The sequence below is a fragment of the Desmodus rotundus genome, chromosome 2 (genome assembly GCF_022682495.2).
Source record: "Desmodus rotundus isolate HL8 chromosome 2, HLdesRot8A.1, whole genome shotgun sequence".
In the NCBI taxonomy this organism is placed as follows: Eukaryota; Metazoa; Chordata; class Mammalia; order Chiroptera; family Phyllostomidae; genus Desmodus; species Desmodus rotundus.
In genome coordinates this window covers 86,683,140-86,699,036 of record NC_071388.1, presented here as the reverse complement: position 1 = coordinate 86,699,036, position 15,897 = coordinate 86,683,140, and the positions used below count along the sequence as shown (strand labels likewise).

At 43.8% G+C, this 15,897-nt stretch overlaps 1 protein-coding gene and 1 long non-coding RNA gene across 2 annotated transcripts in view; one reads left to right on the top strand and one right to left on the bottom strand.

Annotated features, from left to right (window-relative positions):
• MYH15 (myosin heavy chain 15) overlaps positions 1-15,897 on the top strand; it is a 139,167-nt gene that overhangs the window by 112,165 nt on the left and 11,105 nt on the right. Inside the window, 5 exon segments of the mRNA XM_071220618.1 lie at positions 2,609-2,801; positions 3,035-3,238; positions 7,069-7,194; positions 9,258-9,428; positions 12,169-12,273. Of these exon segments, the coding sequence (XP_071076719.1) occupies positions 2,609-2,801; positions 3,035-3,238; positions 7,069-7,194; positions 9,258-9,428; positions 12,169-12,273 (799 nt within the window).
• The window catches only part of LOC139440692 (uncharacterized), a 41,391-nt gene continuing 28,730 nt past the window's right edge, over positions 3,237-15,897 (bottom strand). The window contains exon 4 of the long non-coding RNA XR_011650871.1: positions 3,237-3,718. This is a non-coding gene — a long non-coding RNA (uncharacterized lncRNA). The remainder of the gene's footprint in view (positions 3,719-15,897) is intronic.

Genomic DNA, 15,897 nt, shown 5'->3' with positions numbered 1-15,897 from the left:
GTGTAGTCATTGATAGAAGGGAGGAACTTTGGTGACTGGCTTTGATCCTTCCCATCCCAGACACAGGAAAGGAGGACTGCTGTCAGTGGCCAGCTTAAAGGCCAACTGGTGGCCCTCGCTGCCATGGCAGTCCCGCCTTGCCACAGGGGCCCAGACTGGGTTAAATCAAGTTGGTCAGGTACCTCCTGAAACCTCAGGGATTATCAACTCTATTCCCCCCACCCCAGGATATTCAAAGACATGCTGAAACACTGGAGGGTCTTCCCACTGGCCTACATTCTGTGCTCCTAGACATACCTAGAAAGGTGCCGTGGAAGGAGCTTTTGGGAATGAGGCACTGAAATTCCATCAGAGTGCATTCGTTTGCTTTGGTTTGACCACCTGTAGAAGGGTTGGGCCAACTTTTTCTGTCTAAGGTCAGATACTAAATATTTTTGGTTGTTCAGGCCGTAGAGGCTCTGTCACAACCGCTCAGCTCTGCAGCTGTAGCTTGAAAGCAGCCATAGACATTGGAAATCAAATAGGCATGGCCAGATCTGGCCCAGAACCCATAGTGTGCCCCTGCCCTGGAGCCTCAGGTATGTAGTAATTAATGTTCCGTCATCTTTTCCTTCCATATGGGCCACTCCTCTGAACTCAAAAACATCAAATTCTGCCACATGGTCTTAAGTTGGATGCACCACCTGACTTAATTTCTTTTCTTGTTCGAGTGTCTGCTGGAAGAATGTTTAAATCTCTTCTCATTTCTAACTAAAGTATTTTAGCATGTCTTCAAAAACTCAGACATGGCATTTAGTTAGCAAAATACCTTCTTAATCATTTTAGAACTGAATCACATGTATTGGAATTAAGGATCATCTTAATATTTCTCTGACATAGATGAGCAGTATTGAAAGAGGGGGGAAAGGGCCTATTGAATTGACTCTCTATAGTTTTTTCAAGTTTTAAGTTTTCATTATTATTTTTCACATTGGGCTTCTTTTCTCAAATTGTATTTTATATTTTAAGAGGAAAAAAGGGAATTTCTTACCATATTGCCCTGGCCCTGAGAGCTTCATTTTTCTTTAAAAATGTGCTTGGGGGAGTTTTCATTTTAAAGATACCTTGACTCCTGCATGAATTGTGTTGATTGTCTAGCAACCATTCTCTAGGTCTGTATCACATCCACGCCTTTTAAAACACAGCACTTTTTACGTGTCTAGAGGCACTCATGAAGTTTCATAAACAACTGTGGGAAAAGGACAGTTTGAAACATTCAGTTTGTCTGCTTAAGTAGAATGTATCTCCGGATAGAGGATTTTGACACCAGACTAGGGATGCTTTAGTGTAAGGAGAGTCAGCAGAGGCAAAGACGAGTTTCCTCAGCGTGAGACAGAGAGACGCTTTCAGTGATGTTGAGTGTGCACATCCTTGTAGGAGCATTGGGCTAGAGCTGCTGTAACAAAATGTGTAGCCTGGGTGGCTTAAACAACAGAAATTTGTTTTCTCATAGTCCTGAAAGTTGGAAGTCCAAGGTCGAAGTGTAAGCAAAATTGGTTTGTCCTGAAGCCTCTTTCCTTGGCTTGCAGAAGGCCACTCTCTTGTTGTGTCCTCAAAGGGTCCTTTCTGTGTGTGTGCATCCCTGGTGTCTGTGTGTCCAAATGTCCTCTTTTTATAAGGACACAGTCAGATTGGGTTAGGGTCCACCCTCATGGCCTCATTTTACCATAACCACCTCTTCTAAAGGTCCTATTTCCAAATACAGTCTCATTGTGAGGTATTGGAGGTTAGGGTTTCAACATAAGAATTTGGGTGTAGAGAGCGGGGTGGACACATTTGGCCCATAACGGTCTCTATTAACTTTATATACTGGCGTACCTATAGGATTCTGATCTTGGAACTGAACAAAGGACCAGGACCTCAAGATAGGCATGAAAGGCTGACCTCACCGTGTGGCAACCAGGGACATGGGTTTGGCAGAGAAGAGGTGCTAGCTGTGAGTGAAGAAGGTGGAGGGATTAAAGAAGTACAAATTGATAATTACAGAACAGTCACGGGGATATAAAGTACAGCATAGAGAATAGAGCAGCCAAAAAACATGTATGCATGACCCATGGACATGGGCAATGGAGAGGGGATTGCCTGAGGGACAGAGGGTGGGGCTGGGTAGAGGGGAGCAAAAGGAGGAAATTAGGGCGACTGTAATAGCATAAACAATAAAATCTAATTAAAATAAATAAATATTATGGCTCTCTGAAAGAACATCCTTTCCTTCACCCTTAGCCACTCTAGAAAATACAGATATTTGTCCTACACTTGTCCTTTAGGGGGTCCGAGATGAGGTTAAGTCGGCTCCACAGGAGCCTCAGGAAGATTCTGGTGCTTTCCTTGATTCTTCCTGGAGGTTGACCTGGGAATCTTAGTTTGTTATGATGGAAATATGCTCACTAACCTAATCCTTCAACCTCTGTGTTTTAAAAATGAAAACCCTTTAGACTCATTTTGTTAATTACCCAGACTTTTTATTGAATTTTAATGCTTTTCTGTTTCCTAAACTGTTATGTACACAGCAGGTAACCTTCTTAATTTGGGTGCGTGATTTCCCCCCCGAATGTTATTCTAAAATTAGGAGGAGCCAGCAGTGTGCTATTGACTCCCTGCAGTCTAGCCTGGATTCGGAGACCAGGAGCAGAGTGGAGGCCACCCAGCTGAGGAAGAACATGGAAGGGGACCTCAATGAGATGGAACTCCAGCTTAGCCATGCCAACCGGCGGGTGTCAGAGGCAACCAAGTCCCTGGGCCAGCTTCAGGTTCAAATCAAGGTATTTTCAAACAGCAGTATAGGTGTGAGGAATGCTTCTGCTTGTGGAGGCAAACCAAGCAACAGATTATATTGAGCAATAAAAGAGGGGACAATGAATCAAATCCTTCAACAGAGCAGGAACATGCTTACATTGAAATTGGTGGAGCTTTGTTCAGAACATGCGTGCACAGACACCTATCCCATTGATGTCAGAGATATCTGTGCCCCCCCAGCCCGTGTTTTCTCTCACAGGACCTTCGGGTGCAGCTGGATGACAGCACACACCTGAACAGTGAGCTGAAGGAGCAGGTGGCTTTGGCTGAGCGACGCAACGTTCTTCTCCAGTCTGAACTGGAGGAACTGAGGTCCTTGCAAGAGCAGACAGAACGTGGGCGCAGGCTGGCAGAGGAAGAGCTCCTGGAGGTCACAGAAAGAATCAATCTTTTCCATACCCAGGTGGGGCCCATAAACTCTCCCCATTGCCTGCATCAGCTGGTTGAAGGCAGTGGTTTCCCCGCATGGGTCAGCCTGGAACTGCACAGAGTTGCCATGTTTGGCCTTGGGTGTATGTATGTGAGGCACAGGGAGAGCCTTTGGCTTCAGAGTGGTGGTCACGCTCATTTGTTCCCGAGTGCATTGGTTTCCCAGGGCTGCTGTAACAGAGTACCCCAAACTGGGTGGCTTAAAATAACAGAACTTTATTCTCTGTGGGCTAGAAGACTGAAATCAAGGTGTTGGCAGGGCCACACACCCTCTGAATCTCCTAGGTGCCTCCTTTCTTGTCTTTTCCTAGATGCTGGTCATTTTTCGGCAATCTTTGGTGTTCCTTAACTTATAGATGCATCACTCCAACCCTCCGCCTTCACGTGACATTCTCCCTGAATGTCTTAATGCCATCTTTCCTCTGTGAGCATCTGTCTCTGTCCAAATTTTCTCCTTAAAAAAAAAAAAAAGGACATCAGTCATTTTGGATTAGTGCCCACCCTAACGACTTTATTTCAACTTGATTACATCATAAAGGTCCTATTTTTAAATAAGGAAACATTCTGAAGTTTTGGGGGCTAGGACTTCAACATATTTTGTTTGACTAGGTTCACAATTTGACCCATAACACTGAGTCTTCTTCCAGAAGAATGGACTGTCAGGGTGCTTAAGCCAGGATGCTAAGGAGAGAGACCGAAACATTTCCTAATGTTCCAGAACCACTTGCTGGCTTCTCCTGTTCCCTCTAAGGCACATGTTCCCCCAGCATTTTAGGATTTAAAAAAATCCTCCTGCTTTAGAGCCAGAAGATATTGAACAATTCTGAGCTGCTGCCGATGTGCTGTTGGGACTCTGGCTGCTGCTGAAAGGTTACGTAAGTGATCCCAAGCAAGAATCTGTAGAATCTTTGCCATTCTCATAGAATCAGGAAAATTCGTAGTGGCTAGGACAAATGTGTATAGTAAATGGGTCATTCACACATTTTTATGGCACCCACCACAACTTGGACAGGCACGCATGGTATAGACACAAAATGTCTCTATTTCCTAAAAGTGTGAAGACCCTAAGCAAACAAACTGTAGGGCACCGCTGCGGGTTCATGACAGAGCAAGCATACCCCTGCAGAAAGCCTCCTCTGACCATCCTAGACTTAGACAGATGAAGGACACACTGAATCGGAGTCGTGAAGGACATGTAAGTAGTCGCCCAGGCAGAGAGGAGTCAAGGGCAGGAGTCTGGGGAGAGGCCTGGTGCAGTAGGTCTGGGTGAGACCTGAGAATTTGCACTTTGCTGTTAGTTTCTCTTACATACCTAAAGTTTCAGAAACTGCCATAGAGACCAAGTCTCTACTGCCTAATTTTTTCTCTCTCAAATCTATCTCCTCACTAGAGCATGGGGTCAGGGCAGGACAGATCAGCAGCAACGAGGCTAAGCAAGAGCCAGGACACCAGGGACCTTGAATGTGAGACTGATGGATTGTGAATTGTCTTGTAGCTAGCGGGGGTCTGCTGAAGAATTTTAAGTAGCTGAACATGAAGTTATTAGCTCTTTATTTTAGGAAGTTTACTGTCATGATTGTTATGAGGGATGAATTAAAACGACTAGGGGCAGAACCACCATGCCCTGGGGCGTTTAGAAATGTCTGTGGAGTCATTTTGGTTGCCACAGTGACTGGGACGTGCCACTGACATTTAGTGGGAAAGGTCCAGAGATGCTAATACTCCTGGGAGGTGCAGGGATAATCCTGTATCACGAAGGATTGCCCTTCCCAGAATGCCAATGTGTTCCCACTGAGAAAAGAAGTAGAAACCGGAGACGTGCCAGCTGGAAGGCATCACAATGAGTTTGTGCCTGCAGTCTGACTTCCGTGTCACATGCAGGACGCAGTCCTATTTGGAAACCATGCGGTGTAGAACAAATAGGTTGGAGGTTATGTGCGATTCCCAGAAGGCTCACTCACACCATGTTCTTTTTTCTCTCAAAAAAGCTGATCTAAATACAATGAGCAGGATTCTTACATAGTTGAATATCAAATTTTTTAAAAGCAAATCATTCGCTATCTGTATTTAATAGCTGTTGGGAACCAATCCTTTGCCATGCCTGTTATGACTGGTAATGCAGCAGTGGGTCTCCGCTGGATGAAAAACCACTAGCCTAGGGAGGCATGAGGCCATCAACCAGACATAGAGAGGAGGGGATGGACTGGGGGGAAATATTCAGTGTAGAGACCTGGTCTCTATGGCAGAGTTTCTGAAACTATAGGTCTGTTAGAGAAACTAACACAAAAATGCAAATTCCCAGGTGCCCACCTGCCCTACTGAGTCAGAATCCCTGCAGGGGTGCCATGGACTCAAGTGACTTCTCAGGTGGTGCTGCTGGTCCAGGGATGACCTTTCGCCCAGGGTGTCTAGGTGGTACCCTGTCACTCATAAGGACATCTCTCCTACCTCAACCCTGTGGGGACACCTTGCAATTACTAGAACACTATCAGTCTTTTAGTAAATAATGAAACTTTGTGGAACCTTCTTTGGCCCTTCTGAATTCTCAGACCTCTAGCCTAGAACAAACATGTGAAGCCAAACTTATCCTTGGCTAATTACATGTGTCCTTTTTCAAACCTGAGCTGTGACATTCTAGATTACCTTTACATAAAAATACCCTCAACCCCATTTTCCCCCCCAAAAGAACCAATTAGAGTCATTCAGCTTGAAAAGGGTATAACCATTATCTCCCTAGCAGATTTGACTGATTCTGTGTACAAACAAATCATTTATGGCTGAATCTACCTTTACAAAGAAGTAGTTTCTATGGAGTTAAGTGCATTGAGCATCCAGAATCTACTCCAGAAAAATACACTTAACTCCCTAGGCCACACCCTTGGCAGAGAGAAGCCTGGCAGCACCCGAGCCCAAGCCTGGCTGTCTATTAAGGGCAGGGGATGGCAGCCTTGGTGAAGACACTTCTGCCATCAAGGAAACGGGGGAGAACCTGTGCGGCAGGAACATCTTTCTGTTTCTAAGGCTCGGTCCTGCCACTGAGAGATGTGGGTCAGAGGAAGTTGAAAGGACAATGAGGAGAAATAAAAAATAGAAAGCTCATGCCTTTATACACACTCTGTCTGCCAAGAGTTCACATCCTCAGAAAATCTGTGCTTCAAACGTGGACCAAAGAGCAGCAGAAGGAGTTCCAGCCTCTTGTCACACCCCAGGAAGGGAAAAATCAGGACAGCACCAGCCACAGAACAAAGAGCCCTGGAGCGTGGTGGAGTGGGGGATGTAGCACATCTGAACTACTCTTCCCACCTCCTTACCTAAGTCTGATAGGAAAGGGATGTAGATAAAGAGGAAGGTTGTTTTCTTCTGGAGCATGATGCTGGAAACTGATTTCGATTCCCCCAGCCCCCTGCTCCCCAAAGGTCTGCTGTTAACCCTGACTTCTCTCTGGGACATTTGTTCTATCCTATCAAAGAACGAAAGGCAGAAAAACCTTGTTCAGCAAGTTGAAAACCAAGTACACGTTTGGGACTTGTAGGTTCTCTGGATCCATTTCTCCTTTCTGATTCAGGCTGCCATCTGTATGATACTGAGTGGTTGAAGTCTCTTCCATTGAAGTATGCCTTTGATGGCAAGGGGCTTCTCTATGGTGGCCTTCTGGGGTTGGAAATATTGCTTAAGTGAGTGTGGCTGGCTGGAATAAAACAGTCCAGGCCCAATCCTTCTCCCATTGCCTGTCCCAAACAGACTAGCTTGTGTTTGCATCTGCTGGTCTCAACTTTGCCTAACAAGACAGCTGCTTTTCCTTAGAATGCAAGTCTCCTTGGCCAGAAGAAGAAACTGGAGGATGATCTTGCCAGGATGCAGAAGGAAGTCGAAGAGGCAGTGCAGGGGTGTCAAAATGCAGAAGAGAAGGCCAAGAAGGCAGCCACTGAGGTGGGTACATTGACTGCCTCCTCACTCCTGCCTTCCGAAGTTGGAGCAGTAGCCAAGGGGCGGAGGCCATTCTGCAGCCCAAAAGGATTCCATTGATTCCCCACACAGCCTGGAGGGGGTTAGCTCAGCCCTCTGCTCTCTGTTCCTATTTTGAAAAATTACACCAATTAACTCCTCCCCTGCAACCTCCCAAGGCAATGAAAAGGAGCAGTTGAATTTCTATAAGCAATACCTTGTGAGAGCAAGAGATTTTTTTTAACTTAAGCCACTTTCTACTTGTGAATCAATATATCTAGTGTCTAGAAACAATGCTTCCTGTGCTTACTTACAAACAGCTATGTTCCTGGAGTATGTAATGGTTTTATGACAATGATCTAGGAAGAATGCTTATTTCATTTATTTTTTATAAGCCATACTACTGCTTGAGTAGCAGAATAGGTTGATAAAGAAGGGCTTCTGGGTTGGTGTGTACCTTCTTTATTTTCAAGTAGAGGGCAGTGCTTTTCCCAAATGACACTAACTTCAGGGTTGGCTGCCAGCTGTGACTGTGCCTTGGTGGGAAGTGGAGAATGGCGACCCTGTGGGCAGATGCAGCACTTCTCTCAAAGGATAAGGCAAGCAGAAGAAAATACCAAAACAATTCATGGAGGTGCAGGGAGAAGTAACTCTGGAGGACCCAGCCTTGCAGGTCTCAGCACTTGCTGAGCGGGCTTCAGCTTGATTTTAGCCTCCACTCACCCACCCCCATCAAGTGATTTCATGTAATCCAAACAAACGACCATATGCAGCAGCCTTAGCCTTTCCACGTGAATGGAAGCTCATCCTCTTGCTGAAAGGGGTATGGGAATTGGGGAGACAAGATGTCCGATTTGATTTTACATTTGTCATTTTGGAATTCAGATGAGGGGAAGAGCTTGTGTCTGTATTTGCCTGAGTTATGTAGCACTTGGGGAGCTAAACAAAACCTTGCACCAAGTCCAAGCTACCAGCTCACTGTAGGATCCAGAAGAATCGAGCAGCATGCCTGTCACTCAGCCGTTTTGTATCGAGGCAGGTACTTCTGCTCTCTGATGGAAAAGAGGTGTACAAATGCTTGAAAATGTTTGGCCAAGGGAAGAATAATGTGCTGAACATTTATGTAAATCCACATAAATAGAAAGAAATAAAAAGAGCTTCTGAGTCTGCTTGGTAAATTTATGTAGTCATACATTATGAAGACTCTATCTGATTAACCTTGCTTTTTAAAGATTTTCTTCACTAAGTTGACAAATGAATTCACTACTTCTCCTTCCCCCTTTGAATTCTTCAGTAGTTCAGCTCTGAGTCCCAACCTCACATAGCAGAGCCCAGAGTTGCCTCCGTAATTTATTCCTCACCCTCACCATCTGCACACACGTCTCACACTTAAATTATACAGATGGTTGGTAACCTGATAGACAGAGAAGCTTTGATTGGGAGGGCAGTGTTCTTACATTAAATGCACTGAGAGATTCAGGAAACAGTTCTTAATAATTGCATCAAAACACTAAGCCCTTGTATACATGGCCAAAGCCAAGAATGGTTCTTCACAAGCAAGCATTAACCTACCATGTGCCAGACTATTGGCACTCAGAACATCTGTTGCTGCCAAACTTCTGGAGCCTAAACTTGTTTGCAGTTGTGAATCACAGAGTCACAGAAGTGACATGTGAAAAAGATTCTGATAGGCACTCCTCCACACTTGTCCTGGTGCGCGATGTTCAGTACACGTCCTGGGGCTTTGTTCGGTTCTCAGTCATTGCCTCAGTGGGTCATCTTATTTCAGTACAGGTGTTGTGCCATCATGTTCGTTTAGTACTTCATCTCTGGTCTGTTTCCCTTACCCCCACCCTAATCTCTTTAGTAGCTGCTGTCTTGATTTCTTCACACACCTGAGGGCCACAGAGCTCAGGGAGAGCCTGGTGGGAAGAGAGGACATACACAGAGGCAAGGAATGACATCTAGTTAGACGAAGAACTGAAGATTGTGGGTTGAAATATTAAGGACAATCAGCTGCTGGATGATCTCAGTCTCTCCTTTTCTAGGTGGCAAATGTGTCAGAAGAACTGAAGAAGGAACAAGACACCAATGGCCGCTTGGAGAAGATGAGAAGGAATATGGAGCAGACAATGAAAGACTTACAGAAAAAGCTCAGTGAAGCTGAACAGATGACCCTGATGGGGAGTAGAAAGCAAATCTGGAAACTAGAATCCAGGGTAGGAGTCGGCTTGGGTAATCATGGGGTCTTGACAACTCCCAGTAGAGGCCTTATTCTAGAAATCACAGCAGATATATTCCCTGCCTCCTTCCCCACTTTTGCTTGTAGTGTTTTCAGATCTTTAATGGGGTGAGATCTCAATGTGTTCATTCATTTTTGTTTTGACTTTCGGCCACTTCTCTTGGACTGTATTAAATCTGCCTTCCCCCTTCTGGCTACATGAAACATGTCTCCTCCCACTCACCCACACCAGCTCTGGGCTCTCCACAGCCAGGTGGCATCCTGGCCCACATCCCCCCTCGCAGTCTTGATTCTGTGCCTTTGCTCCTGTTACTTCCTCTGCCCATTTCCCAACAGCCAGAAAAAGGGGAATGGAAACAACTAAATCAAGTATCAACAAAGACTTAGTAAAGATTTAGTAAGGGCTGACAGAAATGATGTAGTGCCTGCCGTCGGGGAGCTTAAAAACAAATAGAAAGACCTATCTTGAAAATAGGATTTTTAAAATTATTGAATCAATTTCAGTGACTATGTACAGGCCATATGACAGATGCTACAGATGGAAAGAATATTTAACTGGGATTTGATGACTCAGAAGGGCCTCTGAAAAGTGAAATATTGCCTGTGCTCATTTATGGTATATGCATACAGTGGAATACCTTTGTGCATTTACGGTACCACATCCATGTTGTCATGCTGTTTAAAAAGGAATGAGGAAAAGTTCTATAACACCTTGGCTACCTGTATAATGATAAAAGGCACAGACAACGTGGAGCATATATGCTCTTTTGTGCAAGAAAGGGAGGGAATATGAAGATAGGTACACATTTGCTTATATTTTAAAAAAGAAGTGGTGACAAAGGATGAAACAAAGAGTAATAAAAATAGCTACTCATAGGAGGGGAATACAGAGATGAGAGTTCGAGACCTTCTGAATGCACCTTGTTTTGATTGCAAAATCATATAAAACATTCCATGCTTCATAATTTAAAAAAGTTGACATCAAAGAGGAAAACAAAGTGATCCCTAAAAATTTAACACAAATGGAGGCAAACGAAGCCAGCTGTATCAAGTTGGGGGCATAAACACACAGAGAACAATTGTTCCCACTGACTTTTAAACATAGTGTTTTGTTTGTGCATCTCTCATGAAATATACCTAAGGACAAAACAAAACAAAATAGCAAATAAAGCAAACAGCTTTTGTAGTTTCAAAATAACAGTACCTTATTGCTACTAGCAATAACACTAATATAATTATTTATCCAACAGCATATATAAGAGCCAAGATTTTTAGGATAAACAAAAAGCATATAGGCATAAAATCAAAGAACTTATAACAGGCCTTTTTTTCCCCTAAAAATACATAAATGATAGATTACAAGATTTTATTTTATTTCCAATTCCTGTTTGTTTACTCTTAAGGCCTAGAACCAATATAACTCAGTAGCAGTGAGCTCCTAAATATCAGGTGATACTAAAGAATGACGTTAATTTTCTTACAAATATAATCACAATACCATTATGTATTAGAATTACATAAGCATTTATAGGTGAAACTATATATATATATGATGTCTAGGATTTGCTATAATAAAGTGGTTTTCCCTTTGGGTGTTTTAATTATGTAAGAAACACAGCAAAAACAAAGTAAAGGGTGGGCTGTATTAGTCTCCTGTTCCCACCGATAGAACGACGTGTTATATTCCTATATGACAGGGGTCCAGAAAGTTTTTTTTAAATAGGCTTCATTCGCAAGGAACATGCACACCTGCCAACTCCCCCACCCCGTCATACCTCTCTGCTGAAGAACAAGGACAGTATGGCCAAAGGGGAGGGAGGAGTGGAGAGGACTAGAGATGAGGTCAGGCAGGCCAGCACATTCAGGGCATCAGGCTCTGCACTGGGAAAGGAGGTCAGGAAGGCTCTGTGAGAAGGTGGCATTTGCTTCACAAAGAAGGCAGGGAGGGAGCCCTGGACACTTGGAAGAAGAGAAGGATCGAGCAACAGCCTTCTCCACCAGTTCCCTACCCCTTTCCTTGTTTATTTTACTCCAAATCACTTATTACCACTAAACATAGTCTACATTTACTTTGTTTTGTTTGTGTTCTCCCTGTTAGAATACAGGCTTATAGGGGGAAGAGATTTTTCTTTTGTTCACTGCTGCATCCCTAGCCCTGGGTCTGGTGTGTAGCAGGTGTCGAGTCCTGTGGACTGGATGTTATGTTAACCTTGTTCGTACGGCTCTGGAAGGCTCCGAGCAGACAGGTGGTCTGTACTGCAGCTCTCCCACAAAGCAGGGCCATGAGGCCACGTGACGTATGTGTGACATAGCCGCAGCGTTTGATTGTTAGAGAATCAGCTGAATATGGAAAAAGCAGTGTAAACTTAAGTAGTATATTGGCTGAATCCTCTAAGTATAGTTTATTCTCTCCATGTGCTGGTGTACATTCATGAGTGGGTGTGTGTGATTTTGTCATCTAAGAGGGGAAGCATGTCACCTGCGTGGATTAGCCTTTTGCATCCTTCAGAGCCTAAACAGTCCTTATGTGAACCCACATAGTTCCCCCAACTCACTTTTGGCAAGAAGTTTTCCCAGAGAGGTTGCCCTGTTGGCAAGGGACGTCTCTTCCCTTCATGATTTTGCTCTCTTTCAAGTGACCATGCCAGTTGGCAAGTACAAGGCCAGCCCGGCTTGCTTCCTGCCAGCCTGTGGTCTGAGATCATGGTTGTTTGCAGGTTTCTGAACTGGAAGGTGAACTGGAGGGTGAAATCCGGCGCAATGCAGAGGCACAGAGGGGAGCCCGCCAGCTGGAGCGACGCGTCAGAGAGTTGACCTACCAGGTACTCCAGGAAAGCACCCCCTGTCTGGCTGGGCTCCATCCTGGAAAAATGGGCTCCGTCAAGCCAGTAATGGCCATCTAGGTCTCCTGCGTTTCTTCCTGCATCTTTACTCTCACTCAGCGGTAGACACTGACTCACCCTTCCAGGGCCCCTGTGCTATTAGTGGTTTGGGTCGGTCCCTTTTCAGAGCTCTCAGGAAGCCAAATGTTGAGCAGCAATTTGCAATTAGAAATAAAAAGCTATTTATACTAGTCCTATTTTTTCACACATAATGCCTGCAGCACTTTCAGAAACACTCCTTCCTATGAGAGCCTGAGTGAGAACAATGTGTAAATGAAGTGACTGGCAGACACTGGCAGCTCCTCAGCCAGAAGGTTACATGGGACGCTGACTAAACTGGAGCTGGGGACACGTGCACTCCAATTATCTGGTTGCACAAACATTCCAGGCCACTGAGGACTCTACTTGGTGCCAGTGCCAGGTGAAAAAAGCAAATGGCTAGCAAGAGGCCTCCGAAGCTTTCTGAGTATTTTCCTGTTGACTAACATGGGTCTCAAGCAACTAATTGAAAAGAAGTGGGCAGACTTTCGACCAGTAGTTAATACATTTCTAAAGTAACAATGTAATCTTTATTTCTTATTTTTACTTTCTAACCTTTTTTCCTTTTACTTCAAATGTAGTAAACCAGATAGCATAGGCAGTTTTTTTGCCGCTGTGGGGCCTAGCACCTTCCTGGCTCAGAGCACATGAGCATATTTCAATGGCTGAACAACAGGTGCCAAAGGTCTCTTTCTAGCCCTTTCTGCTGCACAGTGCAGCTTATTTCAGTGAAAAGGCAAACTCATTCTAGGCTCCTGCATTTACAGCAACTTCGTCAGTACTAAGGCAACGTCAGCCTGTCCCGCTTCCCGCTCCTGAGGCTAGTCGTTGATGTGAGAGACATCAAAGTCTGCCTCCCTTGCAGCAGGAAGGATAATGTTGATAAGAAAGCAGAGCACTTCAGAAGCATCATCTTGGGCTAATTAAGATGAAATAAGCCACTTGCACAGCTCTTCTTTACTGACTAAGAGGTTCTTTTCAAAGATGAGCTAGTCTGACACTTCTTTAGACCATGCAGGTGTATCAAAGCCACTGAGGAGTGAGCCCATGGTGGGCGCGGCTCAGGAAGTACACACCTGGGGACTATGAAGGATGTGCTGCTCTAATCTCCTTTTAAGGGGGGCTGGGGAGCCACCTATGTTGAGGGAATGAAATGCTCTTTGTTAATAATGTCTGGATTTCTCTTCTCTTTGTTTTCCAATGGATTATTTTTTACTGTTTCCTTCTGGAAACAACTTCATTATAGAAATAAACACAAAAGCTATATTTGGGGGGGGGATTTTTTTTTGTCCAAGGACTGCATTCGTGTTTGATTGTGTTAGATCTTTGTTTCTTCATAGCAATGATCTTAGTATTCCCCAGGTGCTGGTATGGAGGTGTATTTCTTAATTTCTCCCGACTGTCTGCACAATGCTTAGAGTGTATCTATTCAATTATGCAATGATTTTCTGCCATCAAATCAGATAACACCTATTGAATACCTATGTTATGCAAATATTACTCTAGATTCTGTGAGCTTAAAGAGACATTTGAGAGCCCTCTACATTTCTTAATATCTACACCAGGTTTTGAAACATTCAAGGTGGATGCTGAGTCAATTGAGTCTGCTCTCCTTTAGCAACAAAATAACTGTCAGGACTAGGAGGCAGGGTGTTTTCTAATAGTACTTCATAGGTACCAATTGAAAATGTCATTTTGAAAGGGACGTAAATATGGTTTTTCTTTCTTAGAAAAAATTCCTCTGGGAAGATCCTACTACATTGGAAAGGGAATCTAAGGTGACCCCGTCCACAATAGTTCTGTGGCCAGTCCCCACTGAGTGTTTATCTCCCCTCACATGTCCTTTCTCTCTCCACTGCCTTGAAAAATGGGCTAAAAAGCAAGGCATAAGATTAGAAACTTACAATTGTTAAAAAGGTAAAGACAGTTTTCCTGCCCCTACTCTTCATCTACCTGCTCCATTTCACCTCGGACTGCTTCCTACATTCAGAGATCTGTGTGTAGACATCATTTAATCCTTACAGATCTAAATACAGAGATGGTATCTTAATTTTTGGAGGAATAAGGAAACAAAGTTTGGTCTTGGGTGGGTCCTCCAGGAACCCGATGCCAGAATGCAATTAGAAGCACAAGCGATTTTTTGCAGGTAACATCTGGGTAAGAAGGAGAAGAGAAGAGCAAGCAGGATCAGGCAGAGACAGCCTTCAGACTGCAGTATGCATCTGACACCTTGGAAGGAAAGGATGAAGGAAGGAGGATTGCATAGAAGGAGTCCCCCAGTGCAATGCTGCTCCCAGCAAGTCTCCAGCACAAAAATTGTGCATGTAGGAGTCTCATGTCACGCAGAAGTGGCCATACCCTGGTAACTCCACTGTGCCTAGTTGTTGGTAGGGGCTGCTGGGGAGTTTGTGACCTCAGTGTAAAGGCTATGGCAGGTCCCAAAGGCATTGCAGTTGGAGGTTTTCAGGACGCTACTCCTCACAGCAGAGTGTCTTGAAGGGAAATTTGAGCCGTGCATAACCATAGTTACCACAGTTACTTACTCTATGCCTCAGAGCTGAGATGTGAACCCAGGGCTTGCCTTCCGAAATGGGAGGAACATTAACATAGTCAACCACTTCTAGCCATTTTCAATTTTCGTCTGTGTGGCTTCCTTCACCACACAGTACATTTACTGGCTTCAGTAAATTGGTATTAAGCAATTCAACTTCCATTGGTTTTAGAACTTTCGATACACACAGAATTCTGTGAATCTTCAAATTTCTTAAACCTGAGAGATAGAGGTATAGGCAGATGTAAACGGAAAAGAGATTTTATTTGAAAAATTGACTTGTCTCATTTTCCTAACCAGACTATTTCTTGTATATTGGTCCCTGCCTTAGTTAGGCTCAAAATGAGTTATTAATTACCTGTGGTCAGACTTACTTTAAGGTGGGGGTAGGAGGGAGCATTCTAGACAATAGAAACAACTTGATTGAACATATATTTATTTATCAATATTTGTTTACAGATTAACTGACTTATGGTATTAGTTTTGAATGTACAACATAATGATTTGATAGACGTTTACATTATGAAATGATTATCACAACATGTTTAGTTAATAGTCATCACAATGCATAGTTACAAATTTTTTTCTTGTGATGAAAACTCAAGATTTATACTCTTAGCAACTTTCAAATGTACAATGAAGTATTATCAACTATAGTCACCAGGCTGTATGTTACATTTCCAGGACTTACTCATTTTATAACCAGAAGTTAGTACCTTTTGACCACCTTCACCTATTTTTCCAACCTCAAGCCATTTCTCCACCCCCATTGCCTCTGGCAACCACCAATCTGTTCTCATACCCTAAGTTCAGTTTTTTAGATTTTACATATAGGTGAGATCGCATATTATTTGTCTTTCTCTGACTTATTTCACCTAACATAATGCTTTCCAGGGCCATCCATGTTGTTGCAAATGTCAGACTTTTCTTCTTTTGTATGGCTGAATAGTATTCCATTGTAAATACGCACCACA